The sequence below is a fragment of the Leptodactylus fuscus genome, chromosome 4 (assembly GCF_031893055.1).
Source record: "Leptodactylus fuscus isolate aLepFus1 chromosome 4, aLepFus1.hap2, whole genome shotgun sequence".
Taxonomy (NCBI): domain Eukaryota; kingdom Metazoa; phylum Chordata; class Amphibia; order Anura; family Leptodactylidae; genus Leptodactylus; species Leptodactylus fuscus.
In genome coordinates, this window is record NC_134268.1 from 47,003,689 (window position 1) to 47,026,855 (window position 23,167).

Below are 23,167 nucleotides of genomic sequence, written 5' to 3' on the forward strand. Positions count from 1 at the left end.
CTAGAAAGTAGCCAAAAATGACTCTCAGATTAGCCAAGTTCTGGCGCACTATGGTGTATCTCAGCTCTTGCACCCTGCTTGTACCCTGTACCCTGCTTGTTCCCTGTACCCTGCTTGCATTGGGTCATTCCTTTATTACTCCTGTAACTGCTTTATGATAGTTCTGGTCAATAGAGATTTACTAACCATGCTGTGCCTAGAAAGTAGCCAACAATGACTCTCAGATTAGCACAGTTCTGGTGCACTATGGTGCATCTCAGCTACAATACTCTGCTTGTACCCTGTACCCTGCACCCTGCTTGCAATGGGTCATTCCTTTAATACCTTGTCAATATAGATTTGCTAACCATGATGCACTCAGAAAGTAGCCAAAAATGACTCTCAGATGAGCACACCATGGTTTATCTCAGCTTGTACCCTGCTTGCCCATTTTTTTATCCTGTGAGCAGAGCCTGGTGAGAATCTAGGTGGTCTAGGGTGGGGATGTCTCAATCTGAGTAATATACCACAAATCTATACCACTTCCTGAACCAAAAAAACTGAGAAAAATGTACTAAAAACACATACAAAACGCTGTAGATAATGAGGAAGGTGATTTTGCAACATTTTTAGCTGTGATTCAGCACATGGGACCTTAGCCTTAAGTTGGAGTCATAGGCAGGAACATATACATGTATGGGACGTTATCCAAAAATACACTCGGCGGCACTATTTTAAACAACTTCTGTGAATGTGATCCAAACTTGGTTGTTGGCTCTACATTATAGATCTATCCCATTCATAGCAATAATATACAGTACATCACTTGATGTAAATAGGGTAGAAAACATAATACTGTCCAAGACCCAAATAAAATAAATAAAACCGAGCACGTCCATAGCGCTCATAAAGGAAATGCTAGAAAAAATAGGTACATTTTGTGAAGAAATCCGAAAACCTTTGTGTCAATAGATCTGGTTCTTCCTTCATTTTTTAAAGAAAACTGTTAAAATGGAACATTTTAAATATGACGCTTTTTTATTGAAATTATATTTCCAATGTTACGTCTTGTTGATTCACTGCGCTAGCGAAATATAATCTAGATTTTTTGTTTTGTACCTGATCGTCCAGGGGAAGCTCACAGAAGGCCGGGATATATTTTGCCCACTCCACCAAGACTAGCAGTTGCTGCTTCATAGATTCACAAATATCACTAATACTAGCAATTTTCTTTGTATTTATGTCAGGACTTGTACCAGAACTTGAGGTAGTGATCTAAACCATGTCGAAAAGAGAAAGAAAATGAATAGACTATATTAAAATACAATTCACATAAAAAATTACCTTTGGCCAACACTGTTTTTAAACAAAAACCACAGAAGCAATCATCCAAATAATTGAAAAACTCTGTCGCCATTATAGATTTCAATTCAACATGCATGCAAATGGTCAAATCCTGCTCCTTTATGTAGTCGGCTAAGCATACAAAATATAGCTGCGATGTTTACTGCTTCTGCACATTTTAAGATGTTAGTAATAATGCGATATGTATAGGTAACACTGTATAAGCATTGCAAAAAATATAATTATTATTACTAATAATAATAATAAAAATAATAACAATCAGCAATTGCCTGAAATAAGTGAGCAAACATATATTTTAGTTCTATATATTACTTACAATTATTATTATTATTATTATTATTATTATTATTATTATTATTATTATTATTATTATTATCATCATTATTTATGTATAGGTAACATAATACAAGTTTTACAGAAAATAATAATAATCATCATCAATTGCCTGAAATAAATGAGCAAAAATATTTTATTTTTATTTGGGACTTACAATAAGTTATTATTATTACTATTATTATTAATAATAAACAGCAATTGCCTGAAATAAATGAGCGAAATATTGTATAGTATTACTTGCAAAGATTATTATTATTATTATTATTATTATTATTATTATTATTATTATTTATGGATAGGTAACACAATACAAGTTTTACAGAAAATAATAATAATAATAATAATAATAATAATAATAATACTAATAATCAATTGCCTGAAATAAATGAGCAAACATATATTTTATTTCTATTTAGGACTTACAATAAGTTATTATTATTATTATTATTATTATTATTAGAATAATAATAAACAGAAATTGCCTGAAATAAATGAGTGAAATATAGTATAGTATTACTTGCAAAGTTAATTATTATTATTATTAGAGATGAGCGAACAGTGTTCTATCGAACTCATGTTCGATCGGATATTAGGCTGTTCGGCATGTTCGAATCGAATCGAACACCGCGTGGTAAAGTGCGCCATTACTCGATTCCCCTCCCACCTTCCCTGGCGCCTTTTTTGCTCCAATAACAGCGCTGGGTAGGTGGGACAGGAACTACGACACCGGTGACGTTGAAAAAAGTAGGCAAAACCCATTGGCTGCCGAAAACATGTGACCTCTAATTTAAAAGAACAGCGCCGCCCAGGTTCGCGTCATTCTGAGCTTGCAATTCACCGAGGACGGAGGTTTCCGTCCAGCTAGCTAGGGCTTAGATTCTGGGTAGGCAGGGACAGGCTAGGATAGGAAGGAGAAGACAACCAACAGCTCTTGTAAGAGCTAAATTCCAGGGAGAAGCTTGTCAGTGTAACGTGGCACTGACGGGCTCAATCGCCGCAACCCAGCTTTCCCAGGATCCTGAATGGAATACACTGTCAGTGTATTCCCGTATACCCGATATATACCCCGATACCCGTTCCAACGGTGTGCCCCCCCACCTTCACCCCAGAAATACCCTGCAAGTCCCCTAGCAATAGAATTGGGGCTATATACACCCACAATTTTTACTACTGGTATACAGTGCCATTGTCTGACTGGGAATTCAAAGAATATATTGGGAATACAAATACCCTCATTTCTTGCTACTGCCATATAGTGCCAGTTTCTGACTGGTAATTCAAAGAATATATTGGGGTTACGTGCACCCACAATTTTTACTACTGGTATACAGTGCCATTGTCTGACTGGGAATTCAAAGAATATATTGGGAATACAAATACCCTCATTTCTTGCTACTGCCATATAGTGCCAGTGTCTGACTGGGAATTCAAAGAATATATTGGGGTTACGTGCACCCACAATTTTTACTACTGGTATACAGTGCCATTGTCTGACTGGGAATTCAAAGAGTATATTGGGAATACAAATACCCTCATTTCTTGCTACTGCCATATAGTGCCAGTTTCTGACTGGGAATTCAAAGAATATATTGGGGTTACGTGCACCCACAATTTTTACTACTGGTATACAGTGCCATTGTCTGACTGGGAATTCAAAGAATATATTGGGGTTATAAATACCCTCATTTCTTGCTACTGCCATATAGTGCCAGTTTCTGACTGGTAATTCAAAGAATATATTGGGGTTACGTGCACCCACAATTTTTACTACTGGTATACAGTGCCATTGTCTGACTGGGAATTCAAAGAGTATATTGGGAATACAAATACCCTCATTTCTTGCTACTGCCATATAGTGCCAGTGTCTGACTGGGAATTCAAAGAATATATTGGGGTTACGTGCACCCACAATTTTTACTACTGGTATACAGTGCCATTGTCTGACTGGGAATTCAAAGAGTATATTGGGAATACAAATACCCTCATTTCTTGCTACTGCCATATAGTGCCAGTTTCTGACTGGGAATTCAAAGAATATATTGGGGTTACGTGCACCCACAATTTTTACTACTGGTATACAGTGCCATTGTCTGACTGGGAATTCAAAGAATATATTGGGGTTATAAATACCCTCATTTCTTGCTACTGCCATATAGTGCCAGTTTCTGACTGGTAATTCAAAGAATATATTGGGGTTACGTGCACCCACAATTTTTACTACTGGTATACAGTGCCATTGTCTGACTGGGAATTCAAAGAGTATATTGGGAATACAAATACCCTCATTTCTTGCTACTGCCATATAGTGCCAGTGTCTGACTGGGAATTCAAAGAATATATTGGGGTTACGTGCACCCACAATTTTTACTACTGGTATACAGTGCCATTGTCTGACTGGGAATTCAAAGAGTATATTGGGAATACAAATACCCTCATTTCTTGCTACTGCCATATAGTGCCAGTTTCTGACTGGGAATTCAAAGAATATATTGGGGTTACGTGCACCCACAATTTTTACTACTGGTATACAGTGCCATTGTCTGACTGGGAATTCAAAGAGTATATTGGGAATACAAATACCCTCATTTCTTGCTACTGCCATATAGTGCCAGTTTCTGACTGGGAATTCAAAGAATATATTGGGGTTACGTGCACCCACAATTTTTACTACTGGTATACAGTGCCATTGTCTGACTGGGAATTCAAAGAATATATTGGGGTTATAAATACCCTCATTTCTTGCTACTGCCATATAGTGCCAGTTTCTGACTGGTAATTCAAAGAATATATTGGGGTTACGTGCACCCACAATTTTTACTACTGGTATACAGTGCCATTGTCTGACTGGGAATTCAAAGAGTATATTGGGAATACAAATACCCTCATTTCTTGCTACTGCCATATAGTGCCAGTGTCTGACTGGGAATTCAAAGAATATATTGGGGTTACGTGCACCCACAATTTTTACTACTGGTATACAGTGCCATTGTCTGACTGGGAATTCAAAGAGTATATTGGGAATACAAATACCCTCATTTCTTGCTACTGCCATATAGTGCCAGTGTCTGACTGGGAATTCAAAGAATATATTGGGGTTACGTGCACCCACAATTTTTACTATTGGTATACAGTGCCATTGTCTGACTGGGAATTCAAAGAGTATATTGGGAATACAAATACCCTCATTTCTTGCTACTGCCATATAGTGCCAGTTTCTGACTGGGAATTCAAAGAATATATTGGGGTTACGTGCACCCACAATTTTTACTACTGGTATACAGTGCCATTGTCTGACTGGGAATTCAAAGAGTATATTGGGAATACAAATACCCTCATTTCTTGCTACTGCCATATAGTGCCAGTGTCTGACTGGGAATTCAAAGAATATATTGGGGTTACGTGCACCCACAATTTTTACTACTGGTATACAGTGCCATTGTCTGACTGGGAATTCAAAGAGTATATTGGGAATACAAATACCCTCATTTCTTGCTACTGCCATATAGTGCCAGTTTCTGACTGGGAATTCAAAGAATATATTGGGGTTACGTGCACCCACAATTTTTACTACTGGTATACAGTGCCATTGTCTGACTGGGAATTCAAAGAATATATTGGGGTTATAAATACCCTCATTTCTTGCTACTGCCATATAGTGCCAGTTTCTGACTGGGAATTCAAAGAATATATTGGGGTTACGTGCACCCACAATTTTTACTACTGGTATACAGTGCCATTGTCTGACTGGGAATTCAAAGAATATATTGGGGTTATAAATACCCTCATTTCTTGCTACTGCCATATAGTGCCAGTTTCTGACTGGTAATTCAAAGAATATATTGGGGTTACGTGCACCCACAATTTTTACTACTGGTATACAGTGCCATTGTCTGACTGGGAATTCAAAGAATATATTGGGAATACAAATACCCTCATTTCTTGCTACTGCCATATAGTGCCAGTGTCTGACTGGGAATTCAAAGAATATATTGGGGTTACGTGCACCCACAATTTTTACTACTGGTATACAGTGCCATTGTCTGACTGGGAATTCAAAGAGTATATTGGGAATACAAATACCCTCATTTCTTGCTACTGCCATATAGTGCCAGTTTCTGACTGGGAATTCAAAGAATATATTGGGGTTACGTGCACCCACAATTTTTACTACTGGTATACAGTGCCAATTTCTAACTAGGAATTCAAAATGCGCAAGGCTCCCGGAAAGGGACGTGGACGAGGCCGTGGGCGAGGTCGGGGGAATGGTTCTGGGGAGCAAGGTAGCAGTGAAGCCACAGGGCGTCCCGTGCCTACTCCTGTGGGGCAGCAAGCATTGCGCCACTCCACAGTGCCAGGGTTGCTTGCCACATTAACTAAACTGCAGGGTACAAACCTTAGTAGGCCCGAGAACCAGGAACAGGTCTTGCAATGGCTGTCAGAGAACGCTTACAGCACATTGTCCAGCAGCCAGTCAGACTCTGCCTCCTCTCCTCCTATTACCCAACAGTCTTGTCTTCCTTCCTCCCAAAATTCCGAAGCTTTACAGAACAATAACCCAAACTGTCCCTGCTCCCCAGAGCTGTTCTCCGCTCCTTTCATTGTCCCTCAACCTGCCTCTCCACGTCACGATTCCACGAACCTAACAGAGGAGCATCTGTATCCAGATGCTCAAACACTAGAGTCTCCTCCATCTCCGTTCGATTTGGTGGTGGATGACCAGCAACCCACCCTCATCGACGATGATGTGACGCAGTTGCCGTCAGGGCATCCAGTTGACCGGCGCATTGTGCGGGAGGAGGAGATGAGACAGGAGTTGGAAGAGGAAGTGGTGGATGATGAGGACACTGACCCGACCTGGACAGGGGGGATGTCAAGCGGGGAAAGTAGTGTGGATGTTGAGGCAGGTGCAGCACCAAAAAGGGTAGCTAGAGGCAGAGGCAGAGGTCAGCAGCTTAGGCGAAGCCAGGCCACACCCGGAATCTCCCAAGATGTTCCAGTTCGTACCCAGCCCCGAAAAACTCCCACCTCGAGGGCACGTTTCTCGAAGGTGTGGAGTTTTTTCAAGGAATGCGCCGAGGACAGATATAGTGTTGTCTGCACAATTTGCCTCTCGAAATTGATTAGGGGCTCTGAGAAGAGCAACCTGTCCACCACTTCAATGCGCCGTCATTTGGAATCCAAGCACTGGAATCAGTGGCAGGCAGCAACGGCAGGACAAAGGCCGACTGCCGTTCACGCCACTGCCACTGCCTCTGCCTCTGCCTCTGCCACTGCCACTGCTGACTGTGCTGGCGATGCACTCCAGAGGACGAGCCAGGACACCACTTCATCTGCCTCCGCCACTTTGTTGACTTCTACCTCATCCTCCCCTGGTCCTGTCTTATCTCCTTCTCCTGCACCATCAAAGGCACCATCAGGCGTTTCTTTACAACAACCCACCATCTCTCAGACATTGGAGCGGCGGCAGAAATACACTGCTAACCACCCACACGCGCAAGCCTTGAACGCCAACATCGCTAAACTGCTGGCCCAGGAGATGTTGGCGTTCCGGCTTGTTGAAACTCCCGCCTTCCTGGACCTGATGGCAACTGCGGCACCTCGCTATGCCGTCCCTAGCCGTCACTACTTCTCCCGGTGTGCCGTCCCCGCCTTGCACCAGCACGTGTCACTCAACATCAGGCGGGCCCTTAGTTCCGCGCTTTGCACAAAGGTCCACTTGACCACCGACGCGTGGACAAGTGCATGCGGACAGGGACGCTACATTTCACTGACGGCACACTGGGTGAATGTAGTTGAGGCTGGGACTGCTTCCCAAACTGGCCCGGTGTACCTCGTCTCCCCGCCTAACATTCCTGGCAGGGACACGAGAAGAACACCCCCCTCCTCCTCCTCCTCCTCTACCGCCTCCTCCTCCGCCACCGCCTCCTCCTCCGCCACCGCCTCCTCCTCCGCTGTTAGATTGACCCCAGCTACGAGTTGGAAACGTTGCAGCACTGGCGTTGGTAGACGTCAGCAGGCTGTGCTGAAGCTGATCAGCTTGGGGGACAGACAGCACACTGCCTCCGAGGTGAGGGATGCCCTCCTCGATGAGACGGCAATATGGTTTGAGCCGCTGCACCTGGGCCCAGGCATGGTCGTTTGTGATAACGGCCGGAACCTGGTAGCAGCTCTGGAGCTTGCCGGACTCCAACATGTTCCATGCCTGGCCCACGTCTTCAACCTAGTGGTGCAACGTTTCCTAAAGAGCTACCCCAATGTTCCAGAGCTACTGGTGAAAGTGCGGCGCATGTGCGCCCACTTTCGCAAGTCGACAGTAGCCGCTGCTAGCTTAAAATCTCTCCAGCAACGCCTGCATGTGCCACAACACCGGCTTTTGTGCGACGTCCCCACACGCTGGAACTCAACGTTTCAGATGTTGAATAGAGTGGTTGAGCAGCAGAGACCTTTGATGGAATACCAGCTACAAAACCCTAGGGTGCCACAAAGTCAGCTGCCTCAGTTTCACATCCATGAGTGGCCATGGATGAGAGACCTTTGTGACATCCTACGGGTCTTTGAGGAGTCCACAAGGAGGGTGAGCTCTGAGGATGCGATGGTGAGCCTTACAATCCCGCTCTTGTGTGTTCTGAGAGAATCCCTGATTGACATCAGGGATAACTCAGATCACACAGAGGAGTTAGGGATAGCATCCGATCCGTCACAGCTGGAGAGTAGGTCCACACATCTGTCCGCTTCACTGCGTTTAATGGAGGAGGAGGAGGAGGAGGAGGAGGAAGAAGAGTTGTCCGATGATGTGATGGTGATACAGGAGGCTTCCGGGCAACTTCGAATCGTCCCATTGTTGCAGCGCGGATGGGTAGACATGGAGGATGAGGAGGAAATGGAGATTGAACTTTCCGGTGGGGCCAGAGGAGTCATGCCAACTAACACTGTGGCAGACATGGCTGAGTTCATGTTGGGGTGCTTTACAACCGACAAGCGTATTGTCAAAATCATGGAGGACAACCAGTACTGGATCTTTGCTATCCTTGACCCCCGGTATAAAAACAACATCTCGTCTTTTATTCCGGTAGAGGGGAGGGCCAATCGCATCAATGCTTGCCACAGGCAATTGGTGCAGAATATGATGGAGATGTTTCCAGCATGTGACGTTGGCGGCAGGGAGGGCAGTTCCTCCAGTAGGCAACCAAGTTCTCACCGGTCCACACAAACGAGGGGCACACTGTCTAAGGTCTGGGACACCTTGATGGCACCCCCTCGCCAAAGTGCCGCCACGGAGGGTCCTAGTGTCACCAGGCGTGAGAAGTATAGGCGCATGTTGCGGGAATACCTTTCCGACCACAGCCCTGTCCTCTCCGACCCCTCTGCGCCCTACACGTATTGGGTGTCGAAGTTGGACCTGTGGCTTGAACTTGCCCTATATGCCTTGGAGGTGCTGTCCTGTCCTGCCGCCAGCGTCCTATCTGAGAGGGTGTTCAGTGCAGCCGGTGGCATCATCACTGACAAGCGCACCCGTCTGTCAGCTGAGAGTGCCGACCGGCTCACTTTGATAAAAATGAACCACCACTGGGTAGAGCCGTCATTTTTGTGCCCACCTGTGTAAAGCACCCCAACATGAAACTCCATGTCTGTACTCAACCTCTCCAATTCCTCCGCATCCTCATACTCATCCATCATAAGCGTTGCACAATTCTGCTAATACTAGGCTCCCTCCACCCTGATTTCCCCCAACTCTGCTGGTTAGAGGCTCCCTCCACCATGAATTTGCCCAAACTGGGCTGTTTAGAGGCTCCCTCCACCATGAATTGGTCCAAACTGGGGTGGTTAGAGGCTCCCTCCACCATGAATTGGTCCAAACTGGGGTGGTTAGAGGCTCCCTCCACCATTAATTGGTCCAAACTGGGCTGGTTAGAGGCTCCCTCCACAATTAATTGGTCCAAACTGGGCTAATTAGAGGCTCCCTCCACCATGAATTGGTCCAAACTGGGTTTTTTAGAGGCTCCCTCCACCATTAATTGGTCCAAACTGGGCTGGTTAGAGGCTCCCTCCACAATTAATTGGTCCAAACTGGGCTAATTAGAGGCTCCCTCCACCATGAATTGGTCCAAACTGGGCTGGTTAGAGGCTCCCTCCACAATTAATTGGTCCAAACTGGGCTAATTAGAGGCTCCCTCCACCATTAATTGGTCCAAACTGGGCTGGTTAGAGGCTCCCTCCACCATTAATTGGTCCAAACTGGGCTGGTTAGAGGCTCCCTCCACCATGAATTTGCCCAAACTGGGGTGGTTAGAGGCTCCCTCCACCATTAATTGGTCCAAACTGGGCTGGTTAGAGGCTCCCTCCACAATTAATTGGTCCAAACTGGGCTAATTAGAGGCTCCCTCCACCATGAATTGGTCCAAACTGGGTTTTTTAGAGGCTCCCTCCACCATGAATTTGCCCAAACTGGGCTGTTTAGAGGCTCCCTCCACCATTAATTGGTCCAAACTGGGCTGGTTAGAGGCTCCCTCCACCATTAATTGGTCCAAACTGGGCTGTTTAGAGGCTCCCTCCACCATTAATTGGTCCAAACTGGGCTGGTTAGAGGCTCCCTCCACCATGAATTTGCCCAAACTGGGCTGTTTAGAGGCTCCCTCCACCATGAATTGGTCCAAACTGGGCTGGTTAGAGGCTCCCTCCACCATGAATTTCCCAAAACTTGGCTGTTTAGAGGCTCCCTCCACCATTAATTGGTCCAAACTGGGCTGGTTAGAGGCTCCCTCCACCATGAATTGGTCCAAACTGGGGTTTTTAGAGGCTCCCTCCACCATGAATTGGTCCAAACTGGGGTTTTTAGAGTCTCCCTCCACCATGAATTGGTCCAAACTGGGGTTTTTAGAGTCTCCCTCCACCATGAATTGGTCCAAACTGGGGTTTTTAGAGGCTCCCTCCACCATGAATTTGCCCAAACTCTGCTGGTTAGAGGCTCAATCCACCCTGATTTTCAAAACAAATGTTGGTGCCAACCTCAACTTACTACAAGGGCCAAATTCACTGCTGGTGACAAGCTCTCCTCACTGCAAGTGCCAAATACACATGTTTCAAGGTGTTTTCCTACTGTCAGAGAGGTGGTATTGAGTGTGTAAAGTGTGTAGTTGTTAGGCTGTGATGTTGGGGTAATAGAGGGTCTTTGGTGTGTTAGATGCCCCCAGACATGCTTCCCCTGCTGTCCCAGTGTCATTCCAGAGGTGTTGGCATCATTTCCTGGGGTGTCATAGTGGACTTGGTGACCCTCCAGACACGGATTTGGGTTTCCCCCTTAACGAGTATCTGTTCCCCATAGACTATAATGGGGTTCGAAACCCGTTCGAACACACGAACATTGAGCGGCTGTTCGAATCGAATTTCGAACCTCGAACATTTTAGTGTTCGCTCATCTCTAATTATTATTATTATTAAACACAATGCAAGTTTTACAGAAAATAATAATAATAATAATAATAATAATAATAATAACAACACGCTTATTATATGGTGTCCCTGCGAGCTGCTGAGATGCTGGAACAATCACGGGTACAGCTCAAGGAACGAGTTTAGCAGCAGGCCAGCTTGACAGGTACCGAAATGCTGGAGCAGGCGGATTATCATCGCCAACAACACACTCATGATATGGCTTCCCAGCGAACTACTGAGATGCTGGAACAATCACAGGCATGGTGTGAGGAACAAGTTCAGCAGCAGGACAGCTTAAGAGCAGGCGAACCATCGACGGCAGCAATTTGCTGAATATAGGCGGATCATCGACATCAACAACACGCAGACAAAGTGGCGGGAAGAGGCTAGTGTATTATATATATTTTCATTCACTAATTCATTAAAGATTTTAAAATAAAGACATGATAGAAAGATTTATATTTTTTCAAGGCAAAAAATGAGATGCAGTTAATAGGACAATTCTCTTTACTTTATACAGTAGTCACTCTTTAAATACCTTTATATATTGTATACTACAGCACATTGTGATACTTTACTGGTCAATTATGAAGATTAGTGAAGACTGGAGTATTTCACATCAACAAGCGGGGTGGGTTACAATAAGTATGTTGGGCTGAGGTGACCCCCTGCGGCCCGCCTTCCACCCTGCTCTATGCACATGTACAGAACAGGGAACATGGCACATCTTTGGTTGCACATTATCAAACAGAAAACTGGCATTACATGCTTTGATAAATTCCCCACTTTCCCTTGGATTTCCTTTGATTTAGCATATTCTCCTGCTTTCGTATGTCCGTACTGTCCATGCAGGCAGTCAGACAAGCTGTAGGGATCTGCCATCAGTGGTAACTAGAAAGACTGTGAACTCTAAACATATGAAATAACTGTATATAATGTACACCTTGGAAGACAATACTGGACAGACAGTGAATACACAATAAGATGTGACTGCATTTAAATTGATGTTTTTCTTACCTGGCGAGACAGCGCCTCAGCCTGTGACAATGTGTTAATGGAGGGGATGTTGCTTCCATCAAACACATTTTTTCTTGTACTTATTCGGTCTCGTTCATTTTGAACAGCTATGGAAAAAATAAAATAAAGAAGACATGTCTGCCTATTAACAAATATACAGTATGTACCTAATAGACTTATAAAAAATTACATTATTTCACAATACTAATAGGCTAAATTGTACCCATTAACAAAAAAAATGACAAGTTGGGTTTATGGTTTTTCATCAGTGTTAGTATAAGAAAAAAGATCATGTAATTTTTAGATTATAGAGGACTTCCGCCGACTCCAGCTCTTTGCATATTTCATATTCTATTTCATTCCTGCTGTTCCTAAGCAATCATTTCCATTTCTGCATCAAGTATGCTAATCTATAGACAAGTGGGTGGTCCTTGGCTGCCTGTTCCAGCCAAGGACCACCCACCTGACAGTGGAGGAACTAATTAGCATACCGGGTGCAGAAATTGTCAACAAAGATTGCATAGGTAGGGTAGGGTGAATGGTAGGGGCTAGAGAAAAAAATTCCAATAACAGTGGGGCAGCGTCTATTGAAGGATACAAAAAGTTACATCGTGGCGTTTTACAGTGAAGGCAAAGTGGAAGGAATTCTAGTGAATCCCATCCCTACTTTGCGATAAAAACGGATACGCTGCAATTTCCAAAACCAGTATAGTTTGGGAAATTGCAGCATGTCATTTACACCTACAGAAACGCCGGTGGTTTCCCTATAGGTATAATTGTAACAGAAAGTCCACAGAGGAAAACTATGGAAACTTTCTGTCTAAAATACTGCGGGAAGAACCGTTGCCGCCGCAGTTTTTCCCGAAGCAATTTTTGCTGCGGGACTTCCCGTGGGGCCTTAGCCTTAAACTGGTTTCATGGAGTCCTTATCAAAGTTACAGCACAGATAAGGGTGAACACACCTATAAGTAATTCCCTTTTATGGATAGTAGGTACATGCAATATGGTGTATCAAATGTGTAAAGTGAGGGGGAATCTTTTGCAGTTTTACATTAGCTGAGTCATACAGAAGTCACCTCTATGTATGCTTAGTAAATATAACTTGTAATGTGGGATTGTAAGTGAGGAGCACTCTATGGCAGCTTTACATTATGTGAGTAATCCTCAAGGCACTTCCATGTTTGTAGAATCAATATCTGCTTTAGTGCCAAATGTATGACTATGTGTTAGGAGGACTTAATGTCAAATTTGTGCAGTGCAGTGTCCATGAATGGAGGTGTCTCTTCCAAGTGGATATGAGAAGTTATTTCGAGGGGGGTTCTTCTTGCCAACATTCTGAATTCTTTTCAGCATCCCAGTATCTTGTACGAGTTATTAAGTACAGGAAATACAAGTTGTCCCACAAAAAACAAACCCTCATACAACTATGAGAACTGAAATCTGAAGACTTCTGATGTTTTAAAGGCATGGAAAAAAATGCAAAAGATGATAATGGCCACGGCTTGAAGGGGTTAAACATATGCCACATTTTGTTATTCATAGCGTCCATGATAACATGACTGTGACCTAAAGAATGGTGAAGATGTGGTCTGTACTTGTAGGACTTACAAATGTGTTGTAAATACAGGTCAGGCTTAACATGTCTGCTTTTGTCTCGGCTTAGAATGGGCAATAACATATGTGCCTTTGAACGAGAAGATGGAATTTTATTTATTTTATTGGAATCTCAGGGGCCTTGGATATTTTATACTAGGATGTAAAAGAATTCTCATAAAATACCTTCTTTTTTCATTCCAGCTCTAAAACATTTTTTCAGGCGACAATATCTGCACTGGTTTCTTTTATCCTTATCAACAACGCATTGTCTGCTAAACCTAGAAGAGAATTGAAAGATTAAAAGATGATTAAAAGATAATTAATAACTGTTGCGGTTTTGGAAATCGCAGCATGTCGATTATATCTACGGAAAAGCCGGCGGCTTTCCCGTTGATATAATGGTAAGAATGGAAAACTCCATGAACTTTCTCTTCAAAGCGCTGTGAAAAGAACCGCAATGTGTTCACGCTGCGGTTCTTCCCGCAGTGCTTTAGCACTGCGTTTACGGCCCGTGGGACCTTAGCCTTATACAGGAAATTTATGCCAGTTCCTATATGGTACAGATCTCCATTCTGGTGCAGGGCTTGCACTTGGACAAATCATTCTTGTCTTGCACCAGTCTTAATAAATCTGCCCCAATATTTTTAAAGCCTGACATCCATTGCCTAGATCCTTGGACTAACCTGCTCTCTATTTTCACAAACATCTCAGCAAAGGTTGAAATGATCTGAAAACGTGAATCAATTCCTGCAGGTAGATTATGACAAAAAAAAACATCTGATTTAGGCTGAGACCACATGTTGAGAACCCCAGCTAAAAAGGATGTTAAAATTAACTCAGTGGAAATGTAGTTGATAGAGATGAGCGAACAGTAAAATGTCCGAGGTTCGATATTCATTTCGAGTAGCTCCTCAATATTCGACTACTCGAATCAAATATCAAACCCTATTATAGTCTATGGGGGGGAAATGCTCGTTTCAGGGGTAGGCAACGTTCGATCAAATTATACTTACCAAGTCCAAGAGTGAGGGTCGGGCTGGATCCTCCGAGAAGTCTTCTCCGTGCAGCGTCCCCGCGGCGTCTTCCGGCTCTTCATTCACTCTGCCAGGCATCGGGCCTGGGCAGAGCCGACTGCGCATGCACTACAAGCGGACATGCGCAGTCGGCTCTGCCCAGGCCTGATACCTGGCAGAGTGAATGAAGAGCCGGAAGACGCCGTGGGGAAGCTGCACGGAGAAGACTTCTAAAGGTAGGAGAAGAACCAGCGTTGATTGGCCGACTGTATAGCATTCGGCCAATCAATGCTGGTTCTGCATCGAACTTTTCCATTCGAACAACGAGTGGTAATCAATCGAGTACGAGTATTTCGAATACCGTAGTATTCGATCGAATACCTACTCGATCGAGTACTACTCACTCATCTCTAGTAGTTGATAAAAATGCAACAACAATCTAGCTTTTTTATTGCTTTTCCATTGTGTTTTTCATTTTGCCTCCCCCATATAAAACTATGAGTAAAACATAACATTTCCACAGGTAAAACTAACATGGTGCATTCTCAAAAATGCATGTGCTTTTGGGTCCATATACCTGTGTTGATGCCGTATTATCAGGGCTGTATAATGCAAAGATGAGCTGCAATACTGCTGTGTGTATGAGTCCTAATGGTTTCTTAATGCACGCAGCAATTTCAGGGTTGGTACATCTGGATTCTCACAGTGATTTTTTCATGTTGTGGTATGGTTTTAATGCATTATTTCGATAAATGTTTTTGTATTCCAGGTGTAAGTTACCTGCAAGAGTAAACATGGCTTTTCCTGATGCTGCGCCTGAAGAATCCTTTGCAACCATCACAGCTGGATGCACCATAATGTTTCCCTGTAGCTCTGTCTCCACATATTGCGCACAGGCTGTTGAGCCCATTGTCGATTCCGTTCATGATGACTGATTCTCCAGGAGAACTATCTGAATCATGGGGATAATACAGAGGACATAATGAATGCAATGTGATGGAAACAATAATACAGAATGGCAAAGCAATACAGAACCAGCACTCCAGCTGAAAGCTGCACAGTGGGAAGGAACAGGTGCAAGAGTTTGAACATGATGTATAGCAATGTAAATACAGCCCATAAGGCAAAAATAAAACATATAATATGAGAAAAAGAGATCTTACCACTATAGGGAATTGATATGAAACCACACAATGCACATTATGCACAATGTAGTGGTTCCCAAATTTTCTGATGGCAGGATCCACTTTTGGACGAGATTTTTGCATGGGACCTCTCTCTACCATACTTATTCACAGGATAATACTCCACAGTGGCCCCCTCACAATACAATGCTACCCAGTGGCCCCACAGAGTATATTGCTCCATAGTGGCCCCACACAGTATAATATTTCACACAGGTTAATATGATCCACAGTGGCCTCACACGGTATAATTCTGCACAATGGTCCCGACAGTATAATGCTCCACAGCGACCCACACAGTATAATGCTCCACAGTAGCACCACACAGTATAATATTTCACAGTGGTCCCACACAGGTTAATATGATCCACAGTGGCCTCACACAGTAGAATTTTCCACAATGGCCCCGACAGTATAATGCTCCACAGGGACCCACACAGTATAATACTCAACAGTGGCCCATGCAGTATAATGATCTACAGTGGCTGCACACAGTACTACGTTCAACAGTAGATCCACACAGTATAATGCTCCACAGTGGCCCAATACAGTATAATGCCTGGGCCACTTCATTAGTAACGATAGTCCAGTGGATTTGTAGAGATGGAGCAGTGAGAGATTTAACAGTAATCTTTGTTTGTTCTTTTATTTTATAATATTTCAGCTACTTTCATTTCTTAAAGTGGTTTCTGGGATCAGAATTCTGATGGTGCCTGATTTGATGAGATTGGTGGAGGTCTGACTTATGCCTTCTTTTTTACTTATCATATGCAGTACAAAGGAATTGTAAATCTATCCCATTAATGTTGACCAGATAAAGCTGCAATACCAAGCAAGCTACCCTTCCTTCATGTAGGCAAACAGACCAATATAAGCAATAAAATGTTCATAGGGCTCAGTCCAAAACTGGGACTTCTTCAAACAGCTAATTGGTGGGAGTGCCATGAGTCTGACCCCTACCAGTCTTGAAGGCCTATCCTGTGTCAGGGGCTTAATTTTCTTAGGAAACCAAATCAACACAAAATTGTGACATGCTAGTAAAACCTTTGACAGGGTGCAATTTAAATTAAAACCTCTTTCTTTGTGGCCACACATAGGATCAAAATCTTGTATCAGAAAATCATGGGCTTCTTAAGATGGTTATCTAACACCATACATCTTTAGCTATATTGATTCAAGAGGAAAGATAATGATGAACTTCTGATAAATTACACATCTGTAATCTAAAAAATGTTTTAATGTGAAACATTTTATAAATGAATAGTACAGGTGAATATAAGAAACTTTGTAATATATCTTATTTAAGAAATCTGTTTTCTTCTCCATGTATCAAGCCGATTAATTTTTAACATTTTAGTCTACAGAGAGGGGAGGGGAGTAAGAGATTGCAGGAACAGGCCAATAGCTTCAGCTGTTATATTCTGCTATTCTGTGAGTCTAGTAGCTCTTTTAACATGTCTATATTTCAGCCTACAAGTGCACAGATTGAGGCAAGAAATTAACACCCTCCTCCTCCTCCCTCCCCTCTCTATAGAGTTCTGTGTGTAAAGTGAATACAGAGATGGAGTCTTATGTAATTACACAGGCTTAGAGGTTGGTGGTCTAATAAGTAGAGAACATGATATATTTTCTTAATAAGATATATTACAAAGTTTCATATATTCACCTGTACTATTCGTTTATGAAAAGATATTTTATAATTGGAGATACACTTTAAGGCTCCGTATACCATATACCCTATATGATAAAGAACAGCTCTGACTCTGTAGAGCCCAATACTACCCTGTTTTGTATGGTTGGCTATAATAAATGATGTCTAGTTCTTCATTTGCCTGCATTATCACAATTTTAGCTGCAAGTAGTCACCATTGGAATCAATGAATGGTAAATATTACAGTTCACTATCACTCTATCACTTCTTTTCTACCACAACATATCACACTGTTGCACAAGTAGTTTCAATGTTAGATAATATGTTATTCCTCACCTCTGGATTTATTTCTATTGACTTAAAGTACTATCCAGAAGAAAGAGTGTAACATCTAGGATGTAAAACAATTACACCTGAGATACCGTATTGTATGTCCATTGAGTAATCGGACTACTAAAGATGAACAAGGTGTAATGGAAGGGAAGTATACGATCCTTTGAAGGGCTTTAAGCTTTAATACTTGTAGATTACCTGGAGCCATTAAATATATTCAGCTCATTGAATTTCCTTAATGTAACAATGACCATTCTAAGGAACAGGTTTATAAGTAATGTGCGCTTAACTAAAATATCGTAGAGCAGAGGAAAACCACTAAAATGCACTTATTAATGTAAAAACTATGATTAATTTCCATCAGTAAAATCCAGGAAAAAGTCATAAAACTCCATGCTCTATATAGGCAATATGTTCGCATTCTGTAGTCCAAGTCTGCTATTGAAATAAATGGAGCAGGGCACCTCTGTATCCACGACAGTAAAACACCCTTATTCTCAGGATTAGTTGGGGTTTTAGTGGTTTCCACCAATCAGTAATTTATCACGTATCTTATGGATAAAGGATAACTCCTTTAAGGATTCCTGTTTCCCATGAAACCAAATCAATATATTCCAACAAATGAAGAAAACTTTTGAAAGGCTGCAGTTCACAACTTAACCACCAGGTGGCAACACAAACACATAAATCATATCACTATGTGATGCAATATCAAAGAATAATAAGAAATCTGGTGACACAATTACATCTGGACGTAACAGAAAAAAAAAAAACAAGAGAGGAGCCCTCTGTACCATATAGACAGGGTATAGCACTGCTATGGGGTCCTATTCAGACACTTATAATGTTTCTCTGTAGCTTCCAGCAATTAAGGAAAGGGGTTTTTAGTCACGCTGTGTTTACAGAGTAAGTGCCAAAAAAAGTACCAGGTGCGTTCCTTAAACAGGCCCTTAAGCCGCCATTATATTGATGGAAACAGGAGTCCGGTTTACGTTTTTGGTTTTTTTTTTATACATGGATCCCTATTGGCAGAGAATTGTGGTTCTATCATAGGAATCCTCTTAACTTGTGTCTTAGGAGATTTCCTAGTATACACAATACGCGTACACTGCAGATGTAGTGTGAAAAGAGCCTTATACAAGACCACAACAAGACTTCCAGAATAGGAGATATACTGTATAATCTACAGTATACAGTGTTGGCCAAAAGTATTGGCACCCCTGCAATTCTGTCAGATAAAACTAATTTCATTTTCTTCCAGAAAATGATTGCAATCACAAATTCTTTGGTATTATTATCTTCATTTAATTTGTCTTCAAAACCACAACAAGAATTGTCAAAAAGCCAAATTGGATATAATTCCACAGCAAACATAAAAAAGGGGGTGGACAAAAGTATTGCCACTGTTTGAAAAATCATGTGATTCTTCTCTAATTTGTGTAATTAACAGCACCTGTTACTTACCTGAGGCACCTAACAGGTAGTGGCAATAACTAAATCACACTTGCAGCCAGTTGAAATGGATTAAAGTTGACTCAACCTCTGTCCTGTGTCCTTGTGTGCACCACATTGAGCATGGCGAAAAGAAAGAAGACCAAAGAACTGTCTGAGGACTTGAGAAGCAAAATTGTGAGGAAGCATGAGCAATCTCAAGGCTACAAGTCCATCTCCAAAGACCTGAATGTTCCTGTGTCTACCGTGCGCAGTGTTATCAAGAAGTTTAAAGCCCATGGCACTGTGGCCAACCTTCCTAGATGTGGACGGAAAAGAAAAATTGACGAGAGATTTCAACGCAAGATTGTGTGGATGGTGGATAAAGAACCTTGACTAACATCCAAACAAGTTCAAGCTGCCCTGCAGTCCGAGGGTACAACAGTGTCAACATGTACTATCCGTCGGCGTCTGAATGACAAAGGACTGTATGATAGGATACCCAGGAAGACCCCACTTCTTACCCAGAGACATAAAAAAGCCAGGCTGGAGTTTGTCAAAACTTACCTGAGAAAGCCAAAAACACTTTGGAGGAATGTTCTCTGGTCAGATGAGACAAAAATAGGAAAAGGCATAAACATAGAGTTTACAGGGAAAAAAAAAGAGGCCTTCAAAGAAAAGAACACGGTCCCTACAGTCAAACATGGCAGAGGTTCCCTGATGTTTTGGGGTTGCTTTGCTGCCTCTGGCACTGGACTGCTTGACCGTGCGCATGGCATTATGAAGTCTGAAGACACCCAACACATTGTGCAGCATAATGTAGGGCCCAGTGTGAGAAAGCTGGGTCTCCCTCAGAGGTCATGGGTCTTCCAGCAGGACAATGACCCAAAACACACTTCAAAAAGCACTAGAAAATGGTGGTGAGAGAAAGCACTGGAGACTTGTAAAGTGGCAGCAATGAGTCCAGACCTGAATCCCATAGAACACCTGTGGGGGAGAGATCTCTTGATGGCAGTTTGGAGAAGGCCCCCTTCACATCTCAGGGACCTGGAGCAGTTTGCCAAAGATGAATGGTCTAAAATTCCAGCAGAGCCTTGTAAGAAACTCATTGATGGTTACCGGAAGCCGTTGTGCGCAGTTATTTTGTCTAAAGGTTGTGCTACCAAGTATTAGGCTGAGGGTGCCAATACTTTTGTCCGGCCCATTTTTGGAGTTTTGTGTAAAATAATCAATGATTTGACTTTTTTTTCATTCTCTTTTGTGTTTTTTCATTGCAAGCAAAATAAATGAAGATATTAATCCCAAAGAGTTTGTGCTTGCAATCATTTTCTGGAAGAACAAGAGTATTATCTGACTGAATTGCAGGGGTGCAAATACTTTTGGCCAACACTGTATATATAAAACTCAAAATCTGTAGTAGTCTGCTCTATACAAATCCACAGTTCTCGCCTGATTTGGGTGAAATTTGGCATGCCCCCTCTCCACCCACAGGAGCAGAATACTGTGCATGTTACATCTCGCTAGCATCCCCCCTTCATGAGATTAGGGCCCCTAAAGTTAGGCCCTATGCTTATAATGGGGAAATGTGAAAGTGCTGAGGGGAAAACAACAGTTATGAATGACAGGGACGGATTATAGCGACGGCGCCAAAGAGTTGCTGCTAAAGGGGCCGCACCACCACCCACAACACACAAACACCATGTAAACAGCACATATACACCAACCCACAAGCACAACACCACACAAACACCAGAGCACTCTAGACACACACAACACAAACACCACCCGACAAATACCACATGCACACCACACACAAACACCATTTAAACAACACACAGACAGCACACATACACCAACCCACAAGCACAACACCACATAAGGCTAAGGGCTAGTTCACACGGGGACATGGACGCTGATTTTGACAGCAGATTTTGCGGCCAAATCAGCGTCCATACAATGTCCACACTATGTGAACTGCTCCCGCCGCGACCATCGCGGTCGCGGCGTTCACTTCCGCTGTCGGCTCAAATGAATGAGCCGACATGGAGGGCGCTGCGGCTGGGCGGAAGCCGCGGCTCATCGCGAGCGGCTTCCGCCCGAAAGATAGGTCATGTCGCTTCTTTTTCTGCTAGCTCGCTAGCAGAAAAAAAAAGCGAGCAGTTCACATAGGGATACATTGTATGGACGCTGATTTGGCCGCGAAATCCGCTGTCAAAATCAGCGTCCATGTCCCCGTGTGAACTAGCCCTTAAGGCCCCATGGGCCGTAATTGCAGCGCTAAAGCGCTGCAGGAAGAACCGCTGTGTGAACACATTTGTATTGCCAGTATGTAGAACTGAAGCATTTGCCACAGCTGAGGATCTCAGAACCATTTTCTAAGTTGTATAAAACTGGAAATACATTCCTACTTTGGTAACTGCTTCAGCTCTACATACTGTATTGAGTATAGGTGGACAGGATAAACTATCCCTGGCAATGCTTACATTGTTGTCAGCAATAACTTTCCAGCCTGGTTTCTATCAAAAGGAAGTTAGATAGGTTAATTAAGTATAATACAAAAATGTTCACCAAACACCCCCCATACAATAGTAAAAAAAAATGGGATTACACTTTAAGGCGTCTTGTACATTCTTAAGGCCTCATGCAAACAACTATTTTTGGATCCATAAAAGGATTCTGAATATGATGAAAATATTTCAATGAATTCATATGGCCATATAATTTTTTTTGCACACACAGTTGGCATATAAATTGCATTAAATACTCCATAATATATGTTACATATTACAATATATTCTTTCATAGAATCAGTCTTTTCTTTTCTTTTCTTTTCTTTTCAAAGATTGACCCGAGACAAAGCACTCAATATAAGACAATATGGTCTGTCAATATGGTATGCAGCATTGTTCCAGATGGAAATACATAAGGCCATGTGCAAATAGCCCTTAAACATAAAAAGATATGTCTATATTCAATTGATGTCCAATTTGATGAAGAACTCCATTTTATCTTGAAACAAATTCAATACAACACACTAACAAAAGCCTTGAAAGGCTACAATTCACACCAGTCCACTGGATGGTCACACATAAAGAAGGATAAGATAGTTATCACAGAAGTTTGTGATCGCTTGCCATGAAACCATGTTGTATTACTTGACTACTTGACTTGTAATACATGTGTAAGGGAATTGCAATAGGAGCATTTCCCCAGTAGCTGCTGGCGAACCCTGGGGGAGGTTACAATAGACAGTGAGCCCAAAGCTGAATTTGCCCCTCTGTCCCTTCCTGCTTAATGGTCTTATCCTAATTAATAGGTGGAAACTAGTCGATTGGTCCTTCCTATATAAGTGACAACACAGAACGAAGACAAGTCAACAACAAATGGAAGTCAGCTAGCCAAGGGTCCAGTAACAGTCGAGCAACGCAGTACATAATCAAAATCCAAGAGATTAGTCAAAGGGTAAGCCAGAGGTCAGCAATACAATAGTAGCAGACAGAGGAACTAGCAGGAACGAAATCACAATGGCCAGTGAGCCAGTGAAGGCCGACCTCATGTATATAGAAAGCCCAAGATCCGCCCTAGGCTTGATTGAAAGACAGGCTGTCAGTCACACAGGCAAGACTGAAATTAACCATTTGATGATCAGAGAGAAACAAGGTGCAGGAGATGGGTGTGGTGGAAATTCAGTTACAGATGAGAGGTAATAGAGCAGTGTTCACACAGTGCAATGAAAAACTCTAACCAAAGAATCAAAATGAGCCTGCCTCCTGCGCCGCAGCCTGCGTGCAGAGGGTGGCACAGAGACCCAAATAGGCAGAGACGTTACA

At 42.7% G+C, this 23,167-nt stretch overlaps 1 protein-coding gene across 2 annotated transcripts in view; it reads right to left on the minus strand.

Moving 5' to 3' along the window:
• The window catches only part of HNF4G (hepatocyte nuclear factor 4 gamma), a 57,178-nt gene that overhangs the window by 27,474 nt on the left and 6,537 nt on the right, over window positions 1-23,167 (minus strand). For both annotated transcript variants that reach the window (XM_075272124.1, XM_075272122.1), the window contains exons 2-5: window positions 15,519-15,690; window positions 13,909-14,003; window positions 12,130-12,236; window positions 1,099-1,254 (exon numbers count right to left, since the gene is read on the minus strand). In XM_075272124.1, the coding sequence (XP_075128225.1) occupies window positions 1,099-1,254; window positions 12,130-12,236; window positions 13,909-14,003; window positions 15,519-15,690 (530 nt within the window). The remainder of the gene's footprint in view (window positions 1-1,098; window positions 1,255-12,129; window positions 12,237-13,908; window positions 14,004-15,518; window positions 15,691-23,167) is intronic.